This window comes from Cylas formicarius, unplaced genomic scaffold (assembly GCF_029955315.1).
Source record: "Cylas formicarius isolate icCylForm1 unplaced genomic scaffold, icCylForm1.1 PGA_scaffold_3__17_contigs__length_32017465, whole genome shotgun sequence".
Taxonomy (NCBI): Eukaryota; Metazoa; Arthropoda; class Insecta; order Coleoptera; family Brentidae; genus Cylas; species Cylas formicarius.
The window spans coordinates 8,685,507-8,713,484 of record NW_026844326.1 but is presented as its reverse complement, the minus strand read 5'-3'; the positions used below and the strand labels follow the sequence as shown (position 1 = coordinate 8,713,484).

General features: G+C 34.8%; 1 protein-coding gene across 1 annotated transcript in view; it reads right to left on the bottom strand.

Moving 5' to 3' along the window:
* LOC132699435 (cysteine-rich motor neuron 1 protein) overlaps positions 1 to 27,978 on the bottom strand; it is a 341,296-nt gene that overhangs the window by 79,880 nt on the left and 233,438 nt on the right. Inside the window, exon 2 of the mRNA XM_060666138.1 lies at positions 7,748 to 7,908. Coding sequence (XP_060522121.1) covers positions 7,748 to 7,908 — 161 coding nt within the window. The remainder of the gene's footprint in view (positions 1 to 7,747; positions 7,909 to 27,978) is intronic.

The window sequence follows — 27,978 nt, the reverse complement described above, 5'->3', positions numbered from 1 at the left end:
ATCTCTCAAAATCTTCGATCTATCAAAGCCAAAATTCCATTTGAGATTCCAGGAGCAACCAAACAATCTTAAGCTCGACTTAGGTCTTTACCTTTCACCAATGTGGGAATTAGTCATCCGAGACGATCGGGTTTCGTTTACAAAAGATAATTTGGTAAATTCCGAAATATTCCGAAAAAGGGCATATGGCTTAAAAAATAACGTCCATAATATGAAGTATAAAATAAATGCAGACGCAGATATCTGTGAGGCGTCCTCTGTTTTTTTCTATTGTTTGTGAGCCTGCCATAATTCCTGTAAATATCCGGTTGTTAGATATACCGTCATACATAGTTATTTTAAATTCTATTTCTGCATAGCAGATTATGATTCAGTTAAACAAACTACATATAAAGGCTCTGGACCAACAAATTGCCCCAGATCTTGTGTACATCTTTTGAGGAATCTCTCCTGTTACTTTTAAATGTGCTAAGAGTGGCAGTAAGATGGTAACAAAATGCTTGAGCAATTATACCAGAACTAGCAATTTTTTCAACTTCTTGCTAAAACGCTACTAATCTTCCTGTATGTTCAGACTGTGTCTGAGGCATTAGATATTTGAACGCAAATGGAAAATTTATTATGAATTTCAAGATCGGAAGTCACAGACCATCCTCTATAACGCCTATGCACGGTTCCATCGTGAGTTTGCCAGTGTGATATGGCTTCCAATACATATGTATGTAAATAGGATGAAAACATAAAAAAAATATGTTTTACATGAACTTTAGATGTAACTGCAATCTACAAGGTGTGTCGTATGAAGCAAGCATTTTTGTTGCTAAATATTTTTAATAATCAACGATCCAAAACTGTTACAAAAAATATCTTTTAATGCTAGAGTCGTAATGAGTACGATTCCTGCTTTGTTCTATTAGACTGGATTTATATAGATGTTTGTTCTGCATGTCTACTGTCTTTCATGTTTTTCTTTCTTCTTTAGAAAGACTATTTTTTTTTAATTAAAAAATAAATTTGCCTTGTAGTACTTCGTTTCAAACTCCTAAAACATTAGATGTTTCCGTTTCTGCATCAATATACAATATATTACGTAAATTGAAAGTGCAGAACTTAACTGGTTATAATTTTGATCCATTTTTTTGGTTCATTAAACACCAAGAGTGGTACAGAACACAATGTAGTGACACAGTAACATACAAGTCATAACAATACACACATTTGGCTGCGAAAGAATTTTACAATCTTGTTAAATAAATAACAATTACGTTAGACGTTTGCCGCAATATTTTACATCGCCTTCTGCGATATTTCAACCGTATTGAGCATTATTCGGTTTCAAATTGATTTATGCGAACAATGAAAACAAACGTCGCAAAAAAAGTATCGCACTGAGCCAGTTTCCCCTTCAAAGAAAGAACTCCAACTTTCGCAAAATAAAAGTTTCTTATTGGCTGAACACGACATCTCCATTTTGGTATTATACGCTAAGCCAAAAGTTTCGAAGAATAAAGTTGCGATTTCATAGAATTATTAGCAAATTTAGTTTTCGGCGGGCTTGTACACCGAATATCGATTCGACTGAGCGGGTCCGAGGAGATTATGCAAATTTTATAAAGGTACATGTAAGCCAACTTAGGACTTACCAGCAAGTTCTTAACGAGTTGTCCGCGTGATCGAACATTTCATTCGAAAAGTTCTTAATCAACGATTTATCGCAGAAGTTTGCTTGCACGCAATATATCTAATTGGGCACGGCCAGTGCGCTGGAATTATTTATCAAGCAGACAAACTTTTAAGGCGGAAATGGTTTTACGGCTTCAGGCAATAGCGACCATTAACTGTGGTTAACATTATATATTGTCACATATCAATAAGACCCCAAAAATAATAATAATACTTTATTAGTAAAAGAGAAGTAAAGGTAATATAGTAGGGTATGGTAAAGTAAGTGTACAATTCAACCAACACAATCACTTCCATTCGAACCGAAGCTATAAAATCATAATGCAAGATGAGGTCTAAATAGTAGAAACAATAGTATACTATTTTGAAAAAGTCAGTAATACAACAAACTATGATCTTTATTTTCTGCAACTGAAAGTCGAAGACGTTGCCGAAAATAAAATGGGAAAAGAACTGTGATTACAATTTGCTAAAGAAGCACTGCTAGCAGTGTACAATAAATTCTGAGCAAGAAAAAATTTCTTTTTTTTTGCTCGAAATTGGGGACGTTTTGCCAATCATCCTGTTGGCTTCTTCAGAGCTAGACTGAAACTAGCTCGTATTTTACTCTGAGGGGCATAAACACCGTCTCGGATGACTGATTCCTAAATTGGTGACAGGTAGAGATCTGAGTCGCGGTTAAGATTGTTGTTGTTTATAGATTTCTATAGACTCTCGGTAGAAGAACTGATTACATGCAAGAATTTTAGTTTTGGTTAGTTAATAAAATTTTATGTCCGGTTTCATGAGTGTGTTTGGCAACAGCTGGTGAGTTTATTTGTCTTAGTCGTAAGGCTCTTTCATGTTCTTTGAGCCTAGTTTATAATTTTCGACCGGTCTCTCCAATGGAATTTTGTCTTTGGCGCACCGAAGATGTTGAAAGATCTTTGGACAAGTGGTAAATCTGGTTTTGACGTTATACTTCTTTAGAACTTTTGATATGTGATCAGTGAAGTTTTGAATGCAAGGAAGGACCACAGAGTCAAGTGTAGGATTGCTTTCGGTCTCATTGCTATTGGAAGGTTGTGGTGAAGTGTATTTTTTGATGGAACGCTTAATATCTTTAATGTGGAAATTATTAGAGAGAAGAGCAGAAATGAGTTGTTTTGATTTTGTTTTCAGTGACTCGGGCTGAGATAGTTTTACGGCTTTGTAAACAAGAGAGTTGATAACCGATGATTTTTGGCTCGGATGATAATGTGACCATGCATTAAGGTCTGTGTGCGTAGGTTTTCTGTAAACACGATGACCCAATGTTAGGAAACGCTATGTCGATGATACTTTTGTTGTACTTAAGTGACTTTTACTTGATGAAAATCCATTTAAAATAGTTAAATAAAAACAAACGTTTTTTTTTTATCATGAATAGACTCAAGCCTGAACAACGTTTGCAAATAATGCAATATTATTTCGAAAATAACAGTTCTTTGCGAAATACGTATCGCGCACTACGTCCATTTTTTGGTCGACAAAATCGTCCATCAGACCAGCTAATTCGATTAACCATGGAACGTTTTCGCACCACGTTTACTCTTATTGATAACTCGCATCCCCCGTACGGTGCGAACGTCCGCCATCGAGCACAGGAATTGGATCTGTGTTCATCCACTTTATGGAAGATTTTGCGTTACATCCAGAAAAAGTGACTGTTTGGTACGCTTTATGGGCTGGAATCATTGGTCCGTGCTTCTTCAAAAACGATGATAGGCAGTACGTTACAGTCAATGGTGATCGGTATAGAGCTATGATTACTAACTCTTTCATTTCTGAATTGAATAACCATGATGTCCAAGAGATGTGGTTTCAACAAGACGGCGCAACATGTCATGTCAGCTCATGCCACAATCGATTTATTGAAAGACTTTGGTGACCGCCTAATTTCACGTTTTGGACCTGTGAATTGGCATCTAAGATCTTGTGATTTTACACCGCTAGACTACTTTCTGTGGGGCTATGTAAAGTCATTGGTCTATGCGGATAAGCCACAAACGTTTAACCATTTGGAAGACAACATTCGCCGTGTTATTGCCGATATACGGCCACAAAGTCATCGAAAATTGAACGTCCAGATTGGATTACATCCGCGCTAGCCGTGGCGCTCATATGCCAGAAATCATATTTAAAATGTAATGCCACAAGATTATCTTTCGGATAAATAAAATTCATGTCAATCGAATAATCCATCCTTGTTTTATTGCAATTTAAAGTTCTATACATCGAAAAAAAACACTCCTTATAATTGAGATATAAAATATAAAAATACTTGATACTATTAATACTCTTTGGACCTGTACAATATGAAAATAATTTTTAAGTTACCATAGTACAACTTTGTAATAGTATAACTGCAGTAAAATTGCTTGAAATCCTTCTATGACCGCAATGTATATTTGAATTAAATTTCTGTTCGCCGCATTTAAAACTCAATTAACGTCGACTTCTCAGATTTTTTTTGTCCTTTGGAGCATGTAAAACTGGATTGGGTTTTCTGTGGCGGACTGTCTAGGGAAACAGTCTGACATTTAAGATGAATGGAGGCAAAACCCAACAACGATAACACTGGTAAATACCAACACGATATTTTTCGAATGCCGGTCGGAGGGATAAAAAGCATTTAAAAAGAAATAGGCCACTAGAATATTGGAAAGTAGCGTAGGAAGCTCGTTACTTTTGGGTGGTGAAAATTTCCCTTTAGATTTTTTTTTTTAAGCTTCGTAGCAACTATATGCTATCCCTTTTTATTATGAATAAAGATTATTTATTATTATTCTTACTTGGTCTTGACTTGATTAGTGAAAAATATTTCCTTAGGACACAAAAAATTTGAAAACTCTTTTTTTATTGTTAATGGAAAATATTTATTGTTATTAAAAGAATGAACTCACTAAGTCAATGTTATGTTTTTTGAGATTTCGTTTTTGAAAATAATATACGTTTTACGTTTTGGTTTTCAATGTAAATAATAAGCAATTTCTGAAACATATACCGGGTGACACAAGCAACTGGAAACACTCTAGAACTTTTAAACGGCTTGAGATAGCGATTTTAAATTTGGAAGGGTTAATGTCCAATTTTTTCACAATATGTAGTCAATGGTTGCACTTCCGGTTTAAGTTAAAAAAGACAATAACTTTCGAATTTTAAATGGCACAACCCATATTTTTTGCATTTTTGGATTCAGGAGATCATTTTTATTTAATTTTTGAAAAATGTGTCTGGGAGGCTCTGAAAAATTCTAGATGAAACTTTTCTTTACTTGTCTAATGGCAAATAGCATTTAATGTAATGAAGTATTAATTTTTTAGGATAATCTAGTTTTTTTCAAATAGCACGCTAGTGGGAACAAAAACTTTTTAAAACCGATACTTTTTTTGCAACATTTTGACACCAAAATCGGTTAAAAAATTAGCTCGCAGGAAGGAAAAAAACAGATAAGTAAATATATTTTTATAAAAACAAATTATTACTTTGCTTCGATTCATTATTAATTGTCATGTAAGATTAAAAATGCAGAAGAAACTCTCGACAAGCTCATGCAGTGGAACGAAAAAAACAGATTAGCATTAAAAAAATTCAACGTAGAGTTTCTTCTGAGATTCAACGATTAGAATTTTTTGTTGAAAGTGTTTTATTATGTTAAAAACTTGATATGCTTTAGGAATACGGGGATACAGTCAAAAACTAACGCAAGTATTGTAAGTACGCCATAAGCTCCAAGCACTTTTTACAGGAAACTCAGAAGAAGAAGAGAATAGAATTTTTTTTTCATTTCAAGTCTATCACTTTTTGGGATAATTCAACACAATATTTTAATAATATGTTAGAAAATAAAACCTCAACAATGTCTGTAGAATCTATTTGAAAGTGGTATATCAACCAGTGTTACTCTAAGACAAGTTTTACATAACATTCATTTATTTTGGAACTGGAGTTTTGTATTTATTTGAATTAAATAAGTGCAATAAATATTTACTTAATAACCAATTTATTTTAAGATGAAACTTTCATAAAATGTTTTCAAAATGTCCTCCTTCTTGTATGCGACACTCCCTGGCTCTAGAAATTACATTCGCTGTAACCCTCCTGCTGAAAATACATATTTAATGTCACGGCCAGAGGTAAATCATCTAACGAGTCTTCAATTTAATTTCTTAGGAATTGTAAATATCGTGTACCAGTTAAGGCACCATGAAACAAAAAACAGGTCCAATAATTCGCCTTCCTATCACTCCTGCTCAAAGAGTGATTCTGAAGCGTTCTTGAAACTGTCCGGGACCAATAATATTTATTATTATTTAAAGACCAATGTCTGTTGTTCTATCGTGACTCATCAGTGAACAAAATTATGTTAACGAAATTATTATTCTCGTCATGTTTATCTAACAGCCCATTACAATATCGAAGTCTTCTTACGAAGACAGCTTCGTAAATATGTTGATCAAGGTTATACTTAAATGTGTTTTTTTTTTTTTAATTTTCATCACAGATTCTCTTGAGATATCTAATTCTAATGCCACTTTTCTTAGCGACGCAGTTGGATTTAGGTTGATGTATCCCACAACATTCATTTCCATTTCTTCATTTATAATAAAATTATCATATAGATTAGAGGATTCCTCATTTTCAATTCCAGCTTTATAAGCAAAGAATGTGCAAGAAGCCGACGTCTCGGATAACGGGTTGTTTTTCTGCAGTCTTCATATATCAGAAACATTTCAACTTTTTCTCTGTTTGTAAGTGGATTATTGTTTTCCATGATAATCCAAATCGATAACACGACAAAATCGAGTTATAAAAATTTTTCGTTCCCACTAGGGTTCTATTTAAAAAAACTAGGTTATCCTAAAAAATTAATAATTCATATTACAATAAATGCTATTTGCTATTAGACAAGTAAAGAAAAGATTGAAAAGTTAAATAAAAAACAAAAAAAAACAAGAAAAACCATCTTATCCAACCAGTGCAACTATTGACTACATATTGTCAAAAAATTGGACACTCAGCCTATATTAACACTTCCAAATTTCAAATCGCTATCTCAAGCCGCTTAAAAGTATAGAGTGTTCCCATTTTCTTGTGTCACCCGGTATAGGGTCTTTCACCGTTGATGGTGCCTTAGACGGTTAAGGCGAACGGTACATTGGATTGTTCTGAAGATTTGGTTAGTTGTATAAGCGGCGATCGATCTAAAATATTTTTATCGCTGCGACGTTTTTTCGAAAAAGTAGCATCAACATTGAATTTTTAAATGGTTTAAATGGGAAGCATATATATTTTTATATTTTTGATTCGTTAATATTTTACTTTTTTTTTAATAATATGTTCTTATCTGTAATCATTTTGGGAAAATTATTTTTTATAATTTTTTTTACTAAAATATAACTTCAATTAAATATAGCCACTAGAAAATAAAATTTTGCACGTCGCTTAGGGCTGTAGAACACAATATTTCTTAATATCGAAATTAGTTCTATAATATATAGGGCTGGTCAAAACCAATGTTTTGCCTAATAGGTATAAAAATGAAGAAAAGTACATTTTTTTAAATATAACATATAATCACATGTTCTAAGAGAAAATTAAATTCCTTTCGAATGATCTATCAACCTTATAAATAATTTTTTTGGCTTCGGAAATGAAAGCATATTCTCTGAACACTTAGAATATTTGATAATATATAGTACATAATATATAATATTTTAAAAAAATTACTTTTTGCCATTTTTCTATGTGTAGGCAAATCATTAGTTCTGACCAAACCTGTACAATGTTGAACTAATTTCGATATTAATAAATTCTGTTAGATACCTCCTTAAGCTATCTCCAAAATTTGTATAGTAATAGTAATAGTAAAAAGAATAAAGAAATCAATGCAAAATGTAATAATACACAAATTTTTAAAATAATCCAATGTACTTTTCGCTCTGTAGGGCCCCGGTCCAGATTGTATCCCTTATATTATATCTTATATTATATTTCTCGGATTCGTCGGCGTTACTAGTTCCAGAACAATCTTGTCACTTACCTGTTGTCCATGAGTATATTCGACACCCGCCACAAGACACGTAGCCGCAGAACTCAGCCTCTCTAACCCGTGCGTTGTCATGTCGTCTTCTCCGATAGGTGAGTCGTCGTCTTCTTCCTCGAGACTGTTAGTCAGTTCGCTGCTAAGCAATGTCAGAGGAACTGCAACATAAATAGATGTCTTTATGCAGTGCTAAACCTCTTTGCAAAGTAACATCAAGACGTGTTGATGATTCGTACCAACAAAGGGCTAGAAGATCTATATGGGGATTCTAATCTTTTAAGAGAAATAGGAGACCAGTAGATAGCATTGAGCAGATAGAGATACTTAAAATCGCATAGAAAGAAGCACCAGTACATAAAAGATCATATGGCTGGCCACTCCTGCGATAGACAGATAATACCAAAGACTTATTTTGATGATCCGTTAGATGCTATGGCAGACAGACATCGATAAACAGATATTGTGAACTCAGCGAAGACGGACCCAAGGTTGTAAGCCATTAAGTAGTAGTAGGGGAAATGTAGGCAATGAATGGGAGTCAGTTGGCAAGGGTGATCACCGCAAAATAACTGAACGCGATCAACCGACGTGAACTTCACTACGAGCTAGCATTACTCGATTCTCGAACGTTACCGTTAACTGATCTTCTAACGAGCAGCTCATTATCAGGGGACAACCGATAAGAGCACTAGATAAAAAATATATTTGTGATTTGTGATATCATATTGATAGATACATAGAAATCAAGCTGATGACATTATAATCAACAACTATTTCTAAATGCAGTCAGATCACCCTAAAGTGTGTACTTCCGTTGGGCAGGATTAGGACACGTCTAAAGAAAATAAAAAAAAAGATATGAAAAACAACAAACGCTCAAAGACGTGAATCTCAAAAGAGAAATGATAGAGCTTGTTAGACGTTATCGGGTTAAGTGACTTGAGTTTCTCAGAAATCATGCTATGGCGAAGATCCCAAGATCGTTTTGCAGAATGTCCTAGGGTAGGCTACCACTGGAGTTTACTTGTGGTGTGACCTAGAATTTCTCCCGAACACAAGCAAGGTTCAATATCATTTCAAGAGCATCTTTAAATATTGTCAGACACATTGAAGAAATTCTGGAGGATTTTTTTTGTCCCCGTGTAGAATTTTATCGAAGATAATTTTATTATGATGCATCCTTATACCAGAGCTCATATTGCAAAAATTAATCAACAATACAACATACGATATGCACATTCCTATTTCCAATTGAATTGAACATATTTGGAACATACTTAGGCTATTCTTCGCGCGAAATCGCACTCCTGCTGATAAAACTTTAAATGAATTGAGCAAGTCATATTGGGAAAATTGGGACTTATTTCTTACGAAACACCAACCACCTGGTTTTAGGCTTGCCAAGAAGAATGCAGAATTGTATTCGGTAAGACGTAACGTCAATCATCATTGATTTAAAGGTCACATTGACAATCAAATGAAATATGCGGTTGAGTGTGGTTAAAAATTACTTAAAATATGTTGCGTTCTTTTTGGGTTGGTTGTGAGAATAATAAAATATCACAAAAGACTAAATTTGTTTCTATGTATTAAATGGATAAGTGCTCAGTTTTTTTTGGTGATAAGTGTATATTTTATAGATATTTTGCTAACCTACGAAGAATTACACAAAAGCACTATAAAACTTCATGAAAATAAAGCTCCGTTAAGTGATAATATGCCCACAGAATGAACAAAATTTAGTTGAGAGGCCACAAACTATTTACCATCTGCTGGAAATCAGAAATAGAAAGAAAAATAGAAAGAGAGACTTATTCTAGAGTACGCACTGTTAGAAGCTTGCGCAGAGAAAATTTTAGGGGACTATCAGTGAGGTCGTTCCACAAGAGATCAAACATTTACCGTCAGGCAAGCAATATGAAAATATTGGAAAATCATCAACTATTTGTAGACTTCATATGGGCGTGTGATACCGTTCAGAAGATGAAACTACGGAAGCAGTGGAAGAAGTTGGCTTGTGAATAAAATTTGTCAAAACAATTCAGGCCGGTGGCTCAAATATGTAGATTGGTAGTTACGTAGGTAGGCGATGATCTCTTCCTGTTCCCCTTCAATAGGTCCTGGAATATGTCTGTATGTATCATCATCTACCTTCAACGACTTTCAAAAAGGCACGCTTAGAATTAACGGAGTCAAAACTAAGTACGTGTATTCAACGAGAAGTAACCACCGGATATATAAGTAGGAATTCAAAAGTATCAATAATTTCTAATGTCTGACCGCGACGGAGCAGGGGAATGTAAGTGCAGAATTCAAGCAGGTAGAGTTCTCCAACCGATATACCTTTGACGAAATAATTCGGTATTTAACGGTGGTAAATTTTTATAAAGGTCTTATCGCAGGCCTGCCTCGCTCTTTGTGACCCTCAAGAAATAGATTCGCAATTCCATAATGACGTTCCAGAACCATACAAATGCTGAAAGCTGACGGATTTATGTAGCGTTTTATCGGTGAGATTCCTCGATTATGCAGTGAAAAATCGATTGTTACTTTAAAACGTTTATTATGTATATAAATATAGGAATAAACTCAGCTATAAAACAATGTTAGAATAACTATCATTCTACATCAAAATAGTCACTATCGTCACTGGACTCGTCCCCCATATTAATAACTAATTCTGGCGCTAGTTGAATTCTGTAAACATTTTCTTCTTCGGTGACATGTTAATTTTTTCTATTAATTAATTCTATTGTCAAAGAATTAAATTTCAGCAAGGCGTTGTTTCTTCTTAAGCCGGGTTTTAGCTGTCTCCATATCAGTTCTATCGGATTAAAATTGCAGTGATATTGGAAGACCTACAACTTTGAAACCTCGCTCCATGGAAAACTTGTCCACATTATACTTCTTATCATATTTACAATAACTGCTTCTTTGTGTAGGAATTTTCAAAATACATATCATTTTCAAGCAAAAATTTTGAATGACTTCTTTAGTATTGTTTCCGGCTGTGTACAATGGTAGTTGGCGTTGTCCATCGAGACAACACTGTTTGGTGGAATAATGGAAAGCAATTTTTCGGAAAACTATTTTTCATTTCATTTCATTGTCATGTTTTCGCGGTAGTCAACTTTTGCTTTTTTGACATCTTTTGCAGAAAGCAACAGAGCATTATCTACCCAACCAGGTTCAGAGCCCGCACGTAATTCGTTTTCACAAAAAATAACACCCTATGATACTGCTTCGCTGGTGAAAACAGCATTCCCTAATGTTGCTTCCATTAGTAAGGCCGAAGCTGGATTCAAAGCAACGGGCATATTTCCTATGAATCCCAATATTTTTTCCGATGAAGACTTTATAGCAACAGAAATCCTACAATCTGAGCCAATTGTTGTTCAAGATTATGATGACTCTATTTCAGAATCGACGTCTGCTGGTACTGATGTCTCCGTATCATCCCTAACACCTCCTATTGAGTTGGAACGAAATATTCCAAATGCATTTCGTCCCACTGCTTCTGACCCAGCGACCCATCAACATCAAGGATCAACATGTAAGGATCTACCATTCTGTTCATTTGAAGAATGTAAATGCTGTCAAGACAAGACATGGTAGAAAAAAACAGTACGCAACGATTTTAACATCTACACCGATCAAAGCTGTGAAAAAGCAAGGAAAAGGAAAGAAAAGCAAGACACACAATGTCAGTCGTGAGAAAGTTTAGGAAATTCTGCAGGACTCTAATGACAACACATCGACATCAGACGCGAATACGGATCAGTTATGCCATAATGACAAAAATGACGACGCAGAAAATGCAAACAACATGTGTCTTGCAAGTGGTGAATTTGACAATGAAACATGGTACAGTAGCAGTTCTTATGGACTCTGTGCTCATGCCGACTGTAGCGGATGGGATTCTACGAACAATTATGTGTGCGATATGTGCATATTGGCCACATGCTGATCACCACCTCTCAGTAGTTAAATAAGTGAAGTTTATAAAAAGAACAGAGGAATAAATAATTGATTCACATATTTTTTTTTTTCATTCTCGCTTAAGTGATCCCCATTACCTATATTTACCCTTACTAATAGTAGAGTAGTGTTGAATCTTTTTTGGTAAAAATGCGGAAAACTACGTACTATTAACTGGTTTTAAATCCAAGTAATTATTAGAACAACAAAATTGGCTAAAGTTTTTTAATAACTATCTCCGTCTAAGCACCACGCCCTACCCACGTCAGGACCTTTAGGCATTTATTAATAATAGAAATCCAAAATGCAATAATCGCTGGAATCCGTCTGCGACAAGCACGAACCTCCATGCAGTAGAATGCGGTAATGTTTATCCCCGTGGGGGGCGTATTTTATACTCCCAAACGGGCTGTTCGCCGCCCCCCGGGCTAGCTTTTTAACGGGGCGGCAGCACTTTAAAACTCCATAAACGCGGGTATCATAAAAGCAGATCTTAAAAATGCATATTTGGAAGTTTGCAGGTACTCGACCAATCTCGTTTGAAATCCGGCTGGTTTAATTGGTTGCGATTTATAATAGTTATTAAGATCGTCGTTGTTTTAGTCGCATTACAAAACTCTCACCAATCAAATTCGACTGCCATTAGTTTCGTTATTTTTGATAGGGTTCTGGTTCATTGTTTTTTTACTCGAGATTTGCATTTGAAAAAGCCGCCCATAATTGAAAAACCCCATACATAATCAAAAACTGCTTAAAATAAAAGTTAGAGCCTCGGATCTTCTGCGTTTCCTCGTTACATATTTTTGCCGATCGGGCTTACAGTTAACCAAAATTAACCAAAATAACCCCAAAAAAAAATTCAATATTAAAAAAATAATAATTGGCGAGATGTAATTGCTTTCAATTTTTGCAGTTTATATATGCATATGGACTTTTATTTCTCTGCTAAATTTGATGTCGATAGCCGCCAAATTGATATAACTATTACATTTTTGAATGTAGCACAGGATATTCCGAACTACATATACAATATGTGAAAAACTTAACTACAAAAGTTTTATTCCTCTACAAGGGCTATATGCATATAAAACAATTTTCTTATTGAAGCACAGGCTGCTATTAACGTTAATAGGGGTCAACGAACTATAGACAACTAGAGGATTGAACAAGTAACCAGTTCATATGCCATGGCACTACGATAAACCAAGATATAGCATAAAAAGATGAGATGTTTTCAAGAATTTTGAGTATACTTTAAACTATTTGCTTTAAATTCTGAAAATAAAAAATAAAAAAAAAACGTAAACTAACTAAACTAAATAAAGTACTATAGTATAGTGCGAAAGTATATACAAATTAGAATAGAAGGTCTTTTGCTAAACATAGTAATGCATTGTGCTTTTGTGCTTTTTTCTCAAGCATGTTCTGCAAAACTAATATAAATTGTTAACATGCCTCAGGTAAAAAGGTTAAATTTATACCTAATCACTTAAATATGTTTATGTAAGGATCCAATAAACAGGTCTCTGTTTCTAAAAACAAATCACGAAAACAAAACTATGGCGACAGCTCATTCCAAAGATACTCGGTATATATTTTTTTATAGAAGCAAAATAATGCCAAGTTCAGAAGAATTATCATACACATCTAGTTTACGTTAAATAAAGTCATGGTAAGTCATAAATACTTATATTACAAGCAATTACAATGGATTGGATACTCTGATGTATTTTCTATACTAGTGTTAGTCCGTGACCTGAGAAGATCTAGAGCATCAATATGCTTTTATATATATTTATATATTACAGAGTTCATTTATTAACATAATATATAACAGGTCCTAGTCGTAAGAATCTGTATTTAATGCCTGCTAATGGTGATGAACTTCTTTAGAAACTCCTTTATTAATCAACTCGCTCCGTGGGTGCCAAAACAAATATGCAAAAACGTAAACGTTATGATGTTATTTAGTTTGTTGCCTTTTTTTTCAGCATTTCCTCCTTCTGGGTAGATATTGTTATTTAAGACTTTTGCTTGTTAAATGTTAAAGTCCACCGTTATGACATACACAACTCAAGTGAACAACAAATCAAATTTACTTTACCTTACAATTATCAGAACGGCAATATCTTAAAGATTCAGAACTTTTACCTAGCCATAATATATCGGTAGGAATGACGAAATAGTACAGAAATCTCGCTCCCATCCGCCCTTTGTTATTCCATTTGCTTATTTAAATTATCTCTATGTTTAGCCGCTCACATCCCAAATTGTTTATTAGTTTTATCCGCATGTTCATAGAATATCAGAAATGTATGAATCAATTTCGATAACAAACGCTTTTGAATATATGTGTGTGAATATTCGATTGCTCAAATGTTCGGTAACTTTTCGCGCAGATTCTCAAAGAGTCATCAGATCTATTTTTGGAAATAGTTTGTATTTATAATAAAAAAAAAAAAACAAAACAAATAAACAACTTATAACTTTGCAAATTTCTTTTATATGTCTTCAGTAGTTTGATGTCCTGATGGAATCTTTTCCCCAAATCTTCACTACAATCACTTAAGTTTTATGTGAAGCGATCTAGGTGGGTGTGGAGGTAATTAACTTTTATACGTATGTGACAACGGAGAATACTCAAATTTAAGAGCATTGTTTCCACTCATTTCACTTAATCCTTTGCTTCATCGTTACCACAAAGAAGATTACTACTTGAAAAATGAACACCGATGTTTGAATCTGGATCCAAGCAATTCAGCAAACTCCTTGGAGAAGTTCAGGTCTTTCATAAGTTCTTGTTGGTTAAAACGCTGCGGAACTGTTAAGTCTGTTTCAAATTTTATGAACTTTATCATTGATGTATATAATATTAACGAAAGAAATAGCCCAATTGATGTTGAAAATGAAAATTAAATTTTTCTTTTTCTGCAATAGCTTTGGTTGATAAAAAAAATAAACAGTGGCTGACACGACTACGTTTTGAAATTCTAGTCCGTTTTCAATAAATTTATTATTATTACTATTTTTTTCGTGGGAGTCCGTCTCTGACGAGTGAATGAAAGATTGGGTTATAAATCGGTCCGCGAAATTTCCGCAACAACAGCAGTTTTCAAGTGCTCCTGTGTTGTAATACATCAAAATTGACCACCTGATGAATGGTTATAAATAGAAAATTCCGTGAGTACATATAATTTTAATGAAAGCGTTAATTTAAAAGTATTAAAACCGTTCCAAGAAGAAAAGGAAGAAAATGAGAAAGACATATTCTATAAGACATATCCTGGTTAACAAAATTGATAGCTTCCCTGGCAAAAATATACTGATAATTTTCTCGCAAAAGTAGGAAACGCAGGCATCTATCAAAGGATAACAGGATGAAATAGCAAAAACCAGGAAAGGAACAATAACGGGATAAGGCTAATCACACTAGTCATAGAAAAAGTCCTAAAAATAATGAGCACGAACCTATACATACAACAACCAAACTAACCAAGCGTAAAACAACCAAAGAAAAAAAGTAAAAAACAATATTAAGGAAAAAGAAGAGGGGTCACGTGAATAACCAAATAAAAGATATGGAAACAAAATACGTTAACAGGTATATTAAAAAATTTGACAGACATCCAAAAAATATAATGATACCAAAGCCTGCCACTGTATATCAGGAGTAAGGATGGTGCCTTAACCGGCGGCGAAAAGATGATAATAAAAAGGTGGAAAGAATTCTATGAAGAGAACCTAAATATCAGCATAGAGGCGCTGTCATTGGAGGACATTTCAGCACAACAAGAAGCTAGAAGAGCCTAGCACCGAAGAAATCGGAACCATTATTATAAAAGTTAAAGAGTCATAAAAGTCCGGGCGAAAATAATATTGTAGCGGAAAATTTGTGTTGAGCAGAATTCCTACAAACGCAGATAATATAACTTATAAAAGAGGTTTGGAAAACAGAAACAATGCCAAAGGATTGCAGAAACGCAATAATAATACCAATATTTAAAAACGGGGATAAAATTAATTGCAAAAATTATAGGGCTATACCGCTTCTAAATGTCACATTTAAAGTACTACACTAACAAACACTATTAAAGGATTCTGAAAAAAACAGATCAACAACAGATCAGGGCAACAAGTTTTAATGGGTTGCTGTAAACAAAATATTGCTACATTTATGCTGTTTGTAGATTTCAAAGGAGCATATGATAGTGTAGGAACCTTAAAATACCACCAAAGCTATTGAAAATAGTAAAACTAACACTCCAAAAAATAGATACTGCCGTAAAGTATAAATGAAGGTAAATTAAAACCTAAAGACGAAGGATTAAGACAAGGCGACCCACTATAAACAACCTTGTTCACTCAATCAAAAAAAAAAACCAACAGAAACTAGGTATACAGGAAACGAAAGCATTAAGACGAATCTTTGGCGGGAAGAATACAGACCATGGCTGGGAGAGAACGATGAATAGTGAACTCTACGAACTATTTGGGGATAAGTCAATCTAAAAATTTACCAAACAAGGAGACTGCAATGGCTAGGACCCCCTCACTAGGATGTAAAACAATAGAGAAGTGAAGGAGAGAAGCTGCCGAGGAAGATTTAAGAGAGAGGAGGATTATTAATTGGAGAAATATATCAAGAGATAGATAGATAGATAGATAAAACTGATATATAAATATATTGTTTTCATTAATATTTGGGTTTACCGTACCTCTTTGCCCTTACTGTGACGGCCGGTGTATTTACTGATTATCAGTATTAATTTCAATTAACATGTATCTTAAAAACCAGAGAAATCTGGTCGGATTTTTGCAATCAGCACCTTAAAAATATCTGCTAGATTTCGGACATTTTATTAGTCTGTGTAATAAACTTAGTTCAAATCTGATCGGTTCACATTTCCTTTGGACGTGGATGGACACTCCTCACATGGTGTTGCACAGCTTTGCGTCGTTACCTATCAATTAAATTAATTTAGATTGAATCGTAAAAAATATTCAGTATCCTTTAATCACTTTTAACTTTAAAGCTAGCCTCGGAAACACGTGAAACAATTGCTTCTCTCTCGTTTACCTTTTCGTAACCTCTTACGCTTCACTTCTCTCCTTAAATCTCCGGAACGGCTCCAAGCGCGAGAGGTTGAAAAATTGTTTCCTTTGATGTACCTTAAGATGTCGATACGCAAGGTTTTCAGCTTCCAGCTTCGCTCCTGTGAAATTGCGGGTCGCAATTTTTATTCGTCAAAAATTTTAGGCGATCTGTACCGTTTTGTATTCCTATTGGAAACCAATGTGCGTATCGCGATGAAATCCCCTTGAGCACCTCAGTTCCAATTAGACGACTGACAACTTCAACGAAATTATGTTTCAACATATGTCCTCCGGAGAGCGACGGAGAAGCAACGACGCGTCCAAATCGCGTTTGTCAATTTATGTTTTATGTTACATTTTTCGTCCCATTACAGTACGCCCCCTAAATACATTCTATTCAAACGAACGTCTCGGTATCGACTCAAAATCGTCCGCCCTAGTTGAAAGCAACCCGAAGGGGGTTCAGGCAGCGGGACAAAATATGGCAACGAGGCAAGTGACAGCTGCTTTGAATGCTTTATTAAGGCACTGGAACGTGCTTATCTAAACATCCTGCAGCTACCTTTCCGACATTCCAGACTGGGGCGAAATATGACGTAATAAATTACGACTACCGAACTACCGAATAAAACCGTATGGAGCGTATCGACTGTCTCCGGAAAAATTAGAAGTATGAGAAACTAAGACGTTGCTCGGGTTTTATCATTTCATATGTTCTGTGGCTGTGGGGTGCAATTAAAATTGTTTTTGGTGCGTCATTACGCAATATGTGGACCGGATAATTATGGAGAAATTATTTCAGTCTGGTATGAGTTCTTTGCCCAAATGAAGCAAAATGTTAAAGAATGTCTTGGTACTCATCACCAGAATGGCAATGATGAAATATATATATACTCGTATATATATATATATATATATATATATATATATATATATATATATATATATATATATATATATATATATATATATATATATATATATATATATATATATATATATATATATATATATATATATATATATATATATATATATATATATATATATATATATATATATATATATTCTCACGTATTGATTCACGGATGGAAAAATGTGATGACACTATATTCCGGGATATCATCCGTTCGCTCGTTGAACTCCGACTGGAATCCTGCATCCGACTGGAATCCTGCAGACGTTTCGCCAAAATCTCACTTGGCATCTTCAATGCTCGCGCTCCGAAAACACTCCGAACACTCAGAGCGCGAGCATTGAAGATGCCAAGTGAGATTTTGGCGAAACGTCTGCAGGATTCCAGTCGGAGTTCAACGAGCGAACGGATGATATCCCGGAATATAGTGTCATCATATATATATATATATATATATATATATATATATATATATATATATATATATATATATATATATATATATATATATATATATATATATATATATATATTCTCACGTATTGATTCACGGATGGAAAAATGTGATGACAATATATTCCGAGATATCATCCGTTCATTTGTTGAACTCCTGTAGACGTTTCGCCAAGATCTCACTTGGCATCTTCAATGCTCGCGCTCACTCAAAAAAACACATTTTTGTCACATAACAATTACAAAAAATTGGCATTAAAAGAATTGAATCATATTTAAAAAAATATATCGAAATATGATCGAAAATATATTAGTAATTTATGTCACTTTTAGCACAATTTAACAATTATCTAAATTAAAAATTAAATGACGTATATTATAAGTTAGAAGTTATAAAAATAACTTGCTAAAACTAAACCAACAATTAAATAATATTATATTATATTATGCATAGTTAAACCGCCAAACGTCTAAGATCGTTTGTTAAAATAAAAATAAGCCTCTTTTCCATAAACGTATGTCCTAACTTGATTTGTTTTCGAAGTACAAGGTGTCAAATATTTTTATAAAAAAACAGTTTTTTTTTAATAAACTTGGTATGCTATTTTGAGGTGACAAAGGACTTCTTTTAACTCATTTCGAACAAAAGTGTAATTCCAGCGACATGACAGACTTTATTTGTTTGTCCAGGAGCATGCAGAGAAATTTTTTTTGTTTTTATTTTCAAAACCAAAGCAAGGTTAAGAAAATTCTTGAAGAGATATAAAATGTATTTTTAATAGACTTTTAACAAATATTTAACAACAAAAAGTGGTGGTGTACAATGATTACCCTCTGTGGCGCGTCTGAAATAAATATTTTGTTTCTAATTACACTGGAAGAAGCCCCCTAGTGCCATGAACGATAATTTCAAATCTTATAAAAATCAGAAAAAAGGTTTTTGAATAATTAGTAAAAAAAGTTTTTATATAAAAACCCTATATCTAAAAGAAAGTACTATTTTTATTTATATATTTCCCCATTCATTTAAAATAATACTAAAGCATGTAATATTTGCATGTATAATTTTTCAAAGGAACTTCCATATTCTACTGTAATACAAAGTCGTGTCACTTAAAACTTTTGCGTTTACCTTACTTATGCGCTTCTTTTTAATAATTTTTACATCGCAAATATTAAGTGTTCCAATACGAAATACACTTCACCACAACCTTTCAAAGACAATGAGACCGAAAGCAGCCTCACACTTGCCACCATTCAGAATATAACGTCAAAACCAGATTTACCACTTTTCCAAAAATCACTCACCATCTTTGATGCGCCAAGAAATAAATTCCGTTTCACATACCAGGATTTACAGCATTTCATGCATATGCGGCAGACAATATGTCTGAGAGATTTAGAACTCGACTCAGAGCATATGAAAGAGCCTGAAGAGAAATAAACTCATCAACAGTTGCCGAGCGTATTTACAATACCATAAAATCTTGTTAGATGAAAGTAAAAGTCTTGCATGTAATCGTTTCTTCTACCAACGAAAAATCCGAGAACTATAGAAATCTATAAGCAATCTTAACCGCGACTCAATGGAAATCAGTCACCGCCCCCCTCCAACAATATACAAGACGGTACAAAGCTCCGAAGAACCCAACAGGATGATTGGCGAAACGTTGATGGATAGAGAAAATTTGTAGCTGTTTTTGATGAAGATCTACACTTAGTAATTAATGTTTTTGAAACGAACTAGAACTCTCATTTATGAATAATTAAAGATTAGATAATGCGTTTTTGATTAAATTAGTGTGTAATGACAAATAAAGCACTACTAAGAAAACCCTAACAAGTGACAGCAGCCCGCTAGATTTTATTTTATCTAATTCATTTTCTTTTTTTTTCTTATTATGCATTTCGCATTACTAAAAAAATTAAAACAAAATCTGATGATGTAATTTATTCCAAAAAAAAAAGTTACTTGTCAAGGATAAAAATATCTTTTAGCCGAAAAGCAAACAAATTATTCGTTAAAATCGTCTAGGTGCCCTGTCCGAGATATAACTTTTTTTTATCATTTTTGAAGTTTGAATTTATAATATCAGTTTATAGAATAATATACCATTTATTCATATTCTAGTTGCGAAATGATATGGAAAACCATCCATTTAACAAGTTCATGTGAAACCAATATCTATTCCTACACAATTTCGAAGTCAATCTAATAGGAAAAATTTGAATTTCAAATTCAGTAAGATTTAAATTAAAAAACTTAAAACCTTGTACTATGTCAATATTTAGAAGAAATTAACATTTCACAAAAATGTATTTTCAAAATTATTTATGGAAGGGAAAAAATCCGTTCGGTAAAATCCCGGAAATGTCCGAAGTGGCTCGGATCCGCGGGAAACAAAATTGTTCACGCGAGGACGAGATTACTTTTTAAAAACTTTATTTTTCAAAAATAAAATCGAAAATTAAGAGTTACTGCAGCAGCATTTACAACAAGAAGAATCCTTTCATATTACTTCAACTGAGACTTTATATATGAGTTTGCTCCGACTGATTTGATTTATCGGGTTCGGATTGATTATTTTGACATCTCCGTAGAAGTTTTTTTCTAGAAACGATCATTAGGGCTGCAATGACCGCTAGAAAAAATGTAATAACAATAATATTGGTTACTGAACTTGTAGACATAGGCTGGCCAACTTCATCGATCGGTCGCATTTCATTTGCTATCTCTTTTAATTGATATAGGTCCTGCAAGTTAATTTGACTGATTTTCGTTAATCGGTGTGACGTAATTGGTTTCAATTCTTCTATATAGACTTCAGGTAAAAGCAAAAGCTTTCCTTTCTTCGTTGGTATCTTTGTAATAACTTTTCTTGCCCAAGGTAATTTAGCAAGCAGCTGGAATTTCTAAAAGTGTTGGAATATCGATCTTAAGGTATCGATCGATTTTTCACTTAGCAAATACCAATACATTTTTAACAGGTGAAACAAGTACCTTTTCTTGCGTTACTTGCTCTGCAAGAGGTTGTAATAATTCGATGTGGTGTTTTCGACAGTTGCCTATATTCTGATTTTCAAGCAATTCAATTATGCATTCATCCTTCGAGTTGTAGTTTTCATGGCAGTAGAAAGTATGCTCGATTTCGGGACAGCAGGAGTCTTCAAAATGTATATCTTCTTTTTCTCATGCGTCATAGGGGTATTTTGAAGTAATTATAGTGTTATTCTGGATAACAAGAAACAAAAACGGATTCGACATACGACACAGTGGGCACAAATTAAATGATCCCGACTTTCATGTGAAACAATAAAATTTCGCAAGCGTTGCCCATTGTACGACGCAGTCGTATATATCCAGTTAATGGCATGAATAACAATGAAATAGCAGTTTTTTTTTAATTCCGGTTGAAACGATTTCAAGTTATTTGCCATGGAGATGGCGACGCGAAAGATGAAAACGCGAGACGTTTTGCCATTCCTTGTGTCATATTAAATGAAAATTATACGTTGCCGGTTGGTAACGAATTCTATATATAAATTCGCGTGGCATTGTGAATAATGCATTTTACATACAAAAATCCGGAACGGCTGATAAGTATTCCGTGCGAGGCGGCATCTCAACACGAGGAATAAAAATGGGGGCGGAACGGATCGGCCATGACATGTGTACGGCTCAGTTTAACATTCACCATTTAAAAGCCTGAGAGACCAAGACGAATTACAGGATGTAAGACGCAGGTGGATACAATGTCTTATTATATCTAAATTCCATTAAATTCAAACCCCGCTGGATTTGTGCCAAGCGGCTGAATCTCCAGGGTTGAATTAAGGCCGGGAATCGTTTGTTCCTAAAGGGGTTGGTATTTCTTGTACGTGAATTCGACGCCCGCTGGGGTTTTATTTGGGTAACAGTTCCGTATCGGTTATTATAAGAAATTTTTCAAAAATTGCACATGCACAGAATACTGAAGAAAATTGATCCGCCGCTCACATTTAATAAAAAAAAACCACTGGACAATTAGCAACCTTATTCACCTTCATTAGGCTATTCAATCATTTAATCCAAAAATTGGAAATAATAGACACTATAATATTTATGATTGATCTTTTAACTTTAACTTTTAATCTCTTCCTCTGCTTCCTCCCCTTTAATCAAAATATTTTATATTGTAAATATGTAAACAGTTGTTAATAAGAAAGCTTCATTTTATCTTATCTTCACTAAAAAACGTAATAGGACCGTTCAGAATCTGTTAAATAAGGGGTGTTTTTTTTCGATGTATAGAACTTTAAGTTGCAAAAAAACAACGATGGATTATTCGATTGACATGAATTTTATTTATCCGAAAGATAATCTTGTGGCATTACATTTTAAATATGATTTCTGGCATATGACCGCCACGGCTGGCGCGGATGTAGTCCAATCTGGACGTAAAATTTTCGATGACTATTTCCAACATTTGTGGCCGTATATCGGCAATAACAAGGCGAATGTTGTCTTCCAAATAGTCAAGCGTTTGTGGCTTATCCGCATAGACTAATGACTTTACATAGCCCCACAGAAAGTAGTCTAGCGGTGTTAAATCACAAGATCTTGGAGGCCAATTCACAGGTCCAAAACGTGAAATTAGGCGGTCACCAAACGTGTCTTTGAATAAATCGATTGTGGCACGAGCTGTGTGACATGTTGCGCCGTCTTGTTGAAACCACATCTCCTGGACATCATGGTTATTCAATTCAGGATTGAAAGAGTTAGTAATCATAGCTCTATATCGATCACCATTGACTGTAATGTTCTGGCCATCATCGTTTTTGAATAAGTACGGACCAATGATTCCACCAGCCCATAAAGCGCACCAAACAGTCAGTTTTTCTGGATGTAACGATGTTTCGACATACACTTGAGGATTAGCTTCGCTTCAAATGCGGCACTTTTGTCTGTTGACGTAGCCATTCAACCAGAAGTGCGCTTCATCGCCAAACAAAATTCGCTTATGAAAATCGGGAACAACGGCAATCTCGTTTTGGGCCAATTTGACGAATCTACGCCTTACTTGATGATCGTTTGGCTTCAATTCTTGCACGAGTTGGATTTTGTAAGCACGTAAACCAAGATCCTTCCGCAAAATCTTCCATAAAGTGGATGGAAACAGATCCAAGTCCTGTGCTCGATGGCGGATGGACTCATTCGGGTCTTCCTCAATGCTACGCTCTACAGCAGCAATAGCTTCTTCTGTACGGGACGTACGGCGTCTCTGGGGATGCGAGTTATCAATAAGAGTAAACGTGATGCGAAAACGTTCCATGGTTAATCGAATTAACTGCTCTGATGGACGATTTTGTCGACGATAAAATGGACGTAGTGCGCGATACGTCTTCCGCACAGAACCATTATTTTCGAAATAAAATTGCACTATTTGCAAGCGTTGTTCAGGCGTGAGTCTATTCATGATGAATTTGCAAACCAAACTGAGACTAAATCACTTGACAGCTGTTAAATCGGTCGCCATCTTGAACAGTAATGCCAACTTAAAGTTCCATACATCGAAAAAAAAACACCCATTATTAATAATTAGATATTAATATTGTTTGGATTCATGGAGATTACTTTCATTTACTACTTAAAGTCAATGAAAACACTAAAGTCGTCGTCAACATTAATAATAAGTGAATGGATCTCTTGCCTATCCATTACCTCTACCCTGTTATACTATTCGGCACGTGTAATGCATTTTTCTCACATTTCACACGTACAAGTTTCCAGTGAGTATGACAATATTCATTTTGACCAAGAGGAAGTGAAAAAAACTCTTTCTGAGTTAAAACAATATTCTGCTCCCAGACCTGATGGAACTCCCAGTAAAATCTTAAAAGCGTGTGCCGCTGTGCTTGAAGGGCCTATTTATATTATTTTGCGAAAATCTTTGGACTCTACCACACTCCCGACCCACTGGTTATCCGAAAATGTAAAGCTCAATGTTTTAAATTACCGTCCTATCAGCCTAGTGTGTATTAAAGTTCTTGAACGCATTATAGTAAATCAGCTGTTACCGTTTTTGATCGACTGCCATATTATACCTATTGGTATTAAAGGGGGGCACCCTCGCGGGCGTCCAAGCACTTAGGCCACCAGATGGGCCCGTTGTGATATTATACTTATATCGCAGCATGGCTTTGTTCCCGGCAGATCAGTCAAACATGCTTGAATCACTGGACATTATCTCTTGACTCATGTGATCTGGTGGATATTATTTACCTCGACTTCAGCAAAGCTTTCGAAAAAGTGCCATATCGACGCTTGTTATTCAAACTTGAAATGGTCGAAGTGGGGGGTAAACTGCTAGAGTGGATAGTGGGGTTCTTAAGCCACCGGTTGTTCAGGGTTCAAATTGGTAACGCATTTTCACTGCCACAAAACGTGCCTAGTGGTGTTCCCCAGGCATCGGCGCTGGGACCAGTGCTATTTTTAGTGTATACCGTGAATTTGCTCTCCAGCATTAATTTTCATGTGAGCGCTTATACTGATGACACTAAATTATTTGAAAATCCGCTCAAAAGTGCTCTGTCCTACATGTTGGCAAGAACAATCCCGGTGGAAACTTTGTGTCAAGTGTCGATTCTCAGATGGACCTAGATGTGACAGTAACTGTAAAGGGTTGGGGGAAGGTGGTTGTGAATCACCCTCAAAATTTAAACGGGAAAGAGCGGCAAGAAAACGGTAGGACATACAACACCCGAAACGGTTAATCACCCACCTTGATGGTTTTTCGCGTCGTCGTCTGCGCGGCCGGGTCTTCTTAGGGGTATTTCCTGGAGGGTTGGGGGTGGTAAGGACCACAACACAGCGCGGGATTCTCGCGAACCGGTCACAAAAGAGAGCTTGTTTTTTCGTGGTTCGCACTACGGATGCTCACGCAAGTCTGTCTTTTCGCGCGGCTTAACCAAGGTTGGGTATGGTGGGGGTGTTGTATACACAGCGCGAAAATAAAAAGTTAACTCAGGGGAAAAAAATTATGAACTGAACAGTTTCAGTCAATCTCTGAAGAAGTCAACAGGATGATGGGCGAAACGTTAGCAATTTCGACTCAGCAGGAGGAATCCAGGAGTTTTGTAGAAAGTATTGTTTGTTTTAAACGCTATAAATAAATTCCTGCTTTTAAACTTTTATTGGAAATTCCTTATTCCATGCTTCCTTTGAAGTGGAATGTTATACAGGCTGTAGAATAAAGAATTAAACAAAGCAAATTTATGAGAATAAGGAAAATCGGAGGAAAATTATCAGTAGATGTGGTTTTTCTAAAAATCTCGAATTCAATTCTACTTTTAGTTATTAGAAGATCGAGAAACGGTAAGATATCCCAGCATTCCTTCTCCAAAGTTCAATTGGATTAAAAGTAAAATAAAATTTATGTCTACTATATATTTCTTTGTTAGTTTATTCCAAAGGGATAGATGGAGAGATGGTGCTACTCGACTTTCTGTTCGGTTGATCAATTCTGAATTTCAGCCTTGACCCATGGACTTTTGGGCATCTTAAACAAATAAATAAAATTTGCAAACAATTAACTTCTTCAGCGGATACCATACCCTTCAAGCAGAATTCTCTATATGGCTTTACTAGGAAATCCAGTGTGTTTAAGTTTGGACTCCTTCATGCATCTTCTAAGAGTACCTTAAAATGGTGTTGGAGGAAGTTTAAATAACGAAGACCAATGACCAATTTAGAAATGACACCACACCAATTGTACACCTTGTTGAAAAGGTGGATTCTCAGAATCCCATAAATATTTATTTTCCAATTAAGGATTCCGTAAATGTAGTTTTATAGGTAAAATATCTGTTTTCCGGACTTTAATGATCCAGATGAGGTTTTGATAAGTTTTCTTAAAATTCTATAAATGCATGATTGATTTTATATGGTTTTTGCTATTGTTTGAAGAAAATTCTAAAGCAGAGTACTGATTGAAAGATATTAAATTATTATTTTTAACAGAAACGATAAAAAAACCTGAGCCTGCAGCGATCTAAGATCCGAGTTACGTTTTTTTGGAACTATTATATCCTTGCTTCAGCTCAGGTGATAAAAAATATTTTTGGAATTAAAACACGGCGGTTTACGCAGACCAATCCTTGTAAAGGGGCTCCGACTTATCACAACACCTTTCCCGATTTTCGCTAACCAGCAATAGATATTCCTATTTTTTTTTACAGCGACCGAACCTGATTACAAGCGACATTGTTGTGTACCTGGAGCTATTGACCGAATCCGTACTAGCTTATTTTTATTATTATTAATTTGACAGTCGATAGAATTCCGTTAAAACTGTCACTTTCTGGTCACAAGTTAATTTAGTATAAGTATAGTAAGTATAATAAGTAATTTTTGGGAGGACAATCAATTTGAGGGTTTTCCAACAAACTAATACACTTTCGAGGTCAGCACCCTATTGTTTTTTTTTGATGATAATTGATGCAAACACTGGAAAAGAAACTAGCTTAACCAATTATAAAAAATAGATTTTCTTTATATATCTTCTTAATTATTGAACAGGAGTGGTTGGAATAGAACGTTCTGGTTCTCCTATTTAAGATCCTTTTTGGGTTTTCAATCAATTTTAGGGCTTTTCCAAAAATTGTGTACTGGTTTTTCGGGTTGTTGGAATCATTTACATCACTCTGCTGTGAGTTGACATCAGACTGTGGGTTATAATTCAATTTAGCATCATCAGAGAAGAAACAATTGATTGAATTGATTCAATTTTCGAGGTCAGTACTCTATTGTTTTTTTTGCAATTCCAATGTTTCCCAAATATAAAATAATTGATGCAAACACTGGAAAAAGAACGTTCTGGTTCTCCTATTTAAGATCCTTTTTGGGTGGTCAACCAATTTTAGGGTTTTTCCAAAAATTGTGTACTGGTTTTTCGGGTTGTTGGAATCATCTACATCACTCTGCAGTGAGTTGACATCAGACAGTGGGTTATAATTCAATTTAGTATCATCAGAGTAGAAACAATGCCTATTCAATTTTCGAGGTCAGTACTCTATTGTTTTTTTGCAATTCCAATGTTTCTAAGAATTTTTTCAAACATAAAATAATTGATACAAACACTAGAAAAGAAACTAGCTAGATCAACTAATAAATGGACGAATTGGGTTTCTTAGTTTGTTAATTTTTGCTTGTTAAATTTTTTATAGTTGGATTGAATTTTCCAAATGACGGATATCGTTTTAGAAGAAGTTGATATTGGAACAGCAGAAAAACTAGTGAGTATGCCTATTATTTAATAAAAATTTTCAATAGAAATTCAGTTGAAGCTGAGGTTTGAAAGGCTTCACTAATTTTTGTTGTAGAAAGATTTCATCGAAATAATAAACACACATTTTCGCACTCCTTAACTCTCCAAAAAGATCTTTGAGTGTGGTATTTCGATGGGTCACCCCTTATAACAAACAAGGGATATTTATGTGTTTTAATATAGGTTTAATTGTATGTGTTTTTTAATAATGACGTGACTTTTGAGAGCCCAGCTGCGATGAACGTGGTGTTTCCCAGCCGGAGAATGCCTCGTAATTACGAGATTGCGTGTTTTCGTATGACAACGCTTGAGGTTTCTCCCCGCTGCATTTGGCACCCGACCGAGAACAAAACGCCGAGTTGTTTGGTCGAAAATATACAATAGATTTTCTAGAGGTGCTGACATAATTCGGGAATTTATTTTCCGACGGTGGTCATATATTTAAAGGAGATTATAATTTTTTTAGTGATTCCTTTAAAATC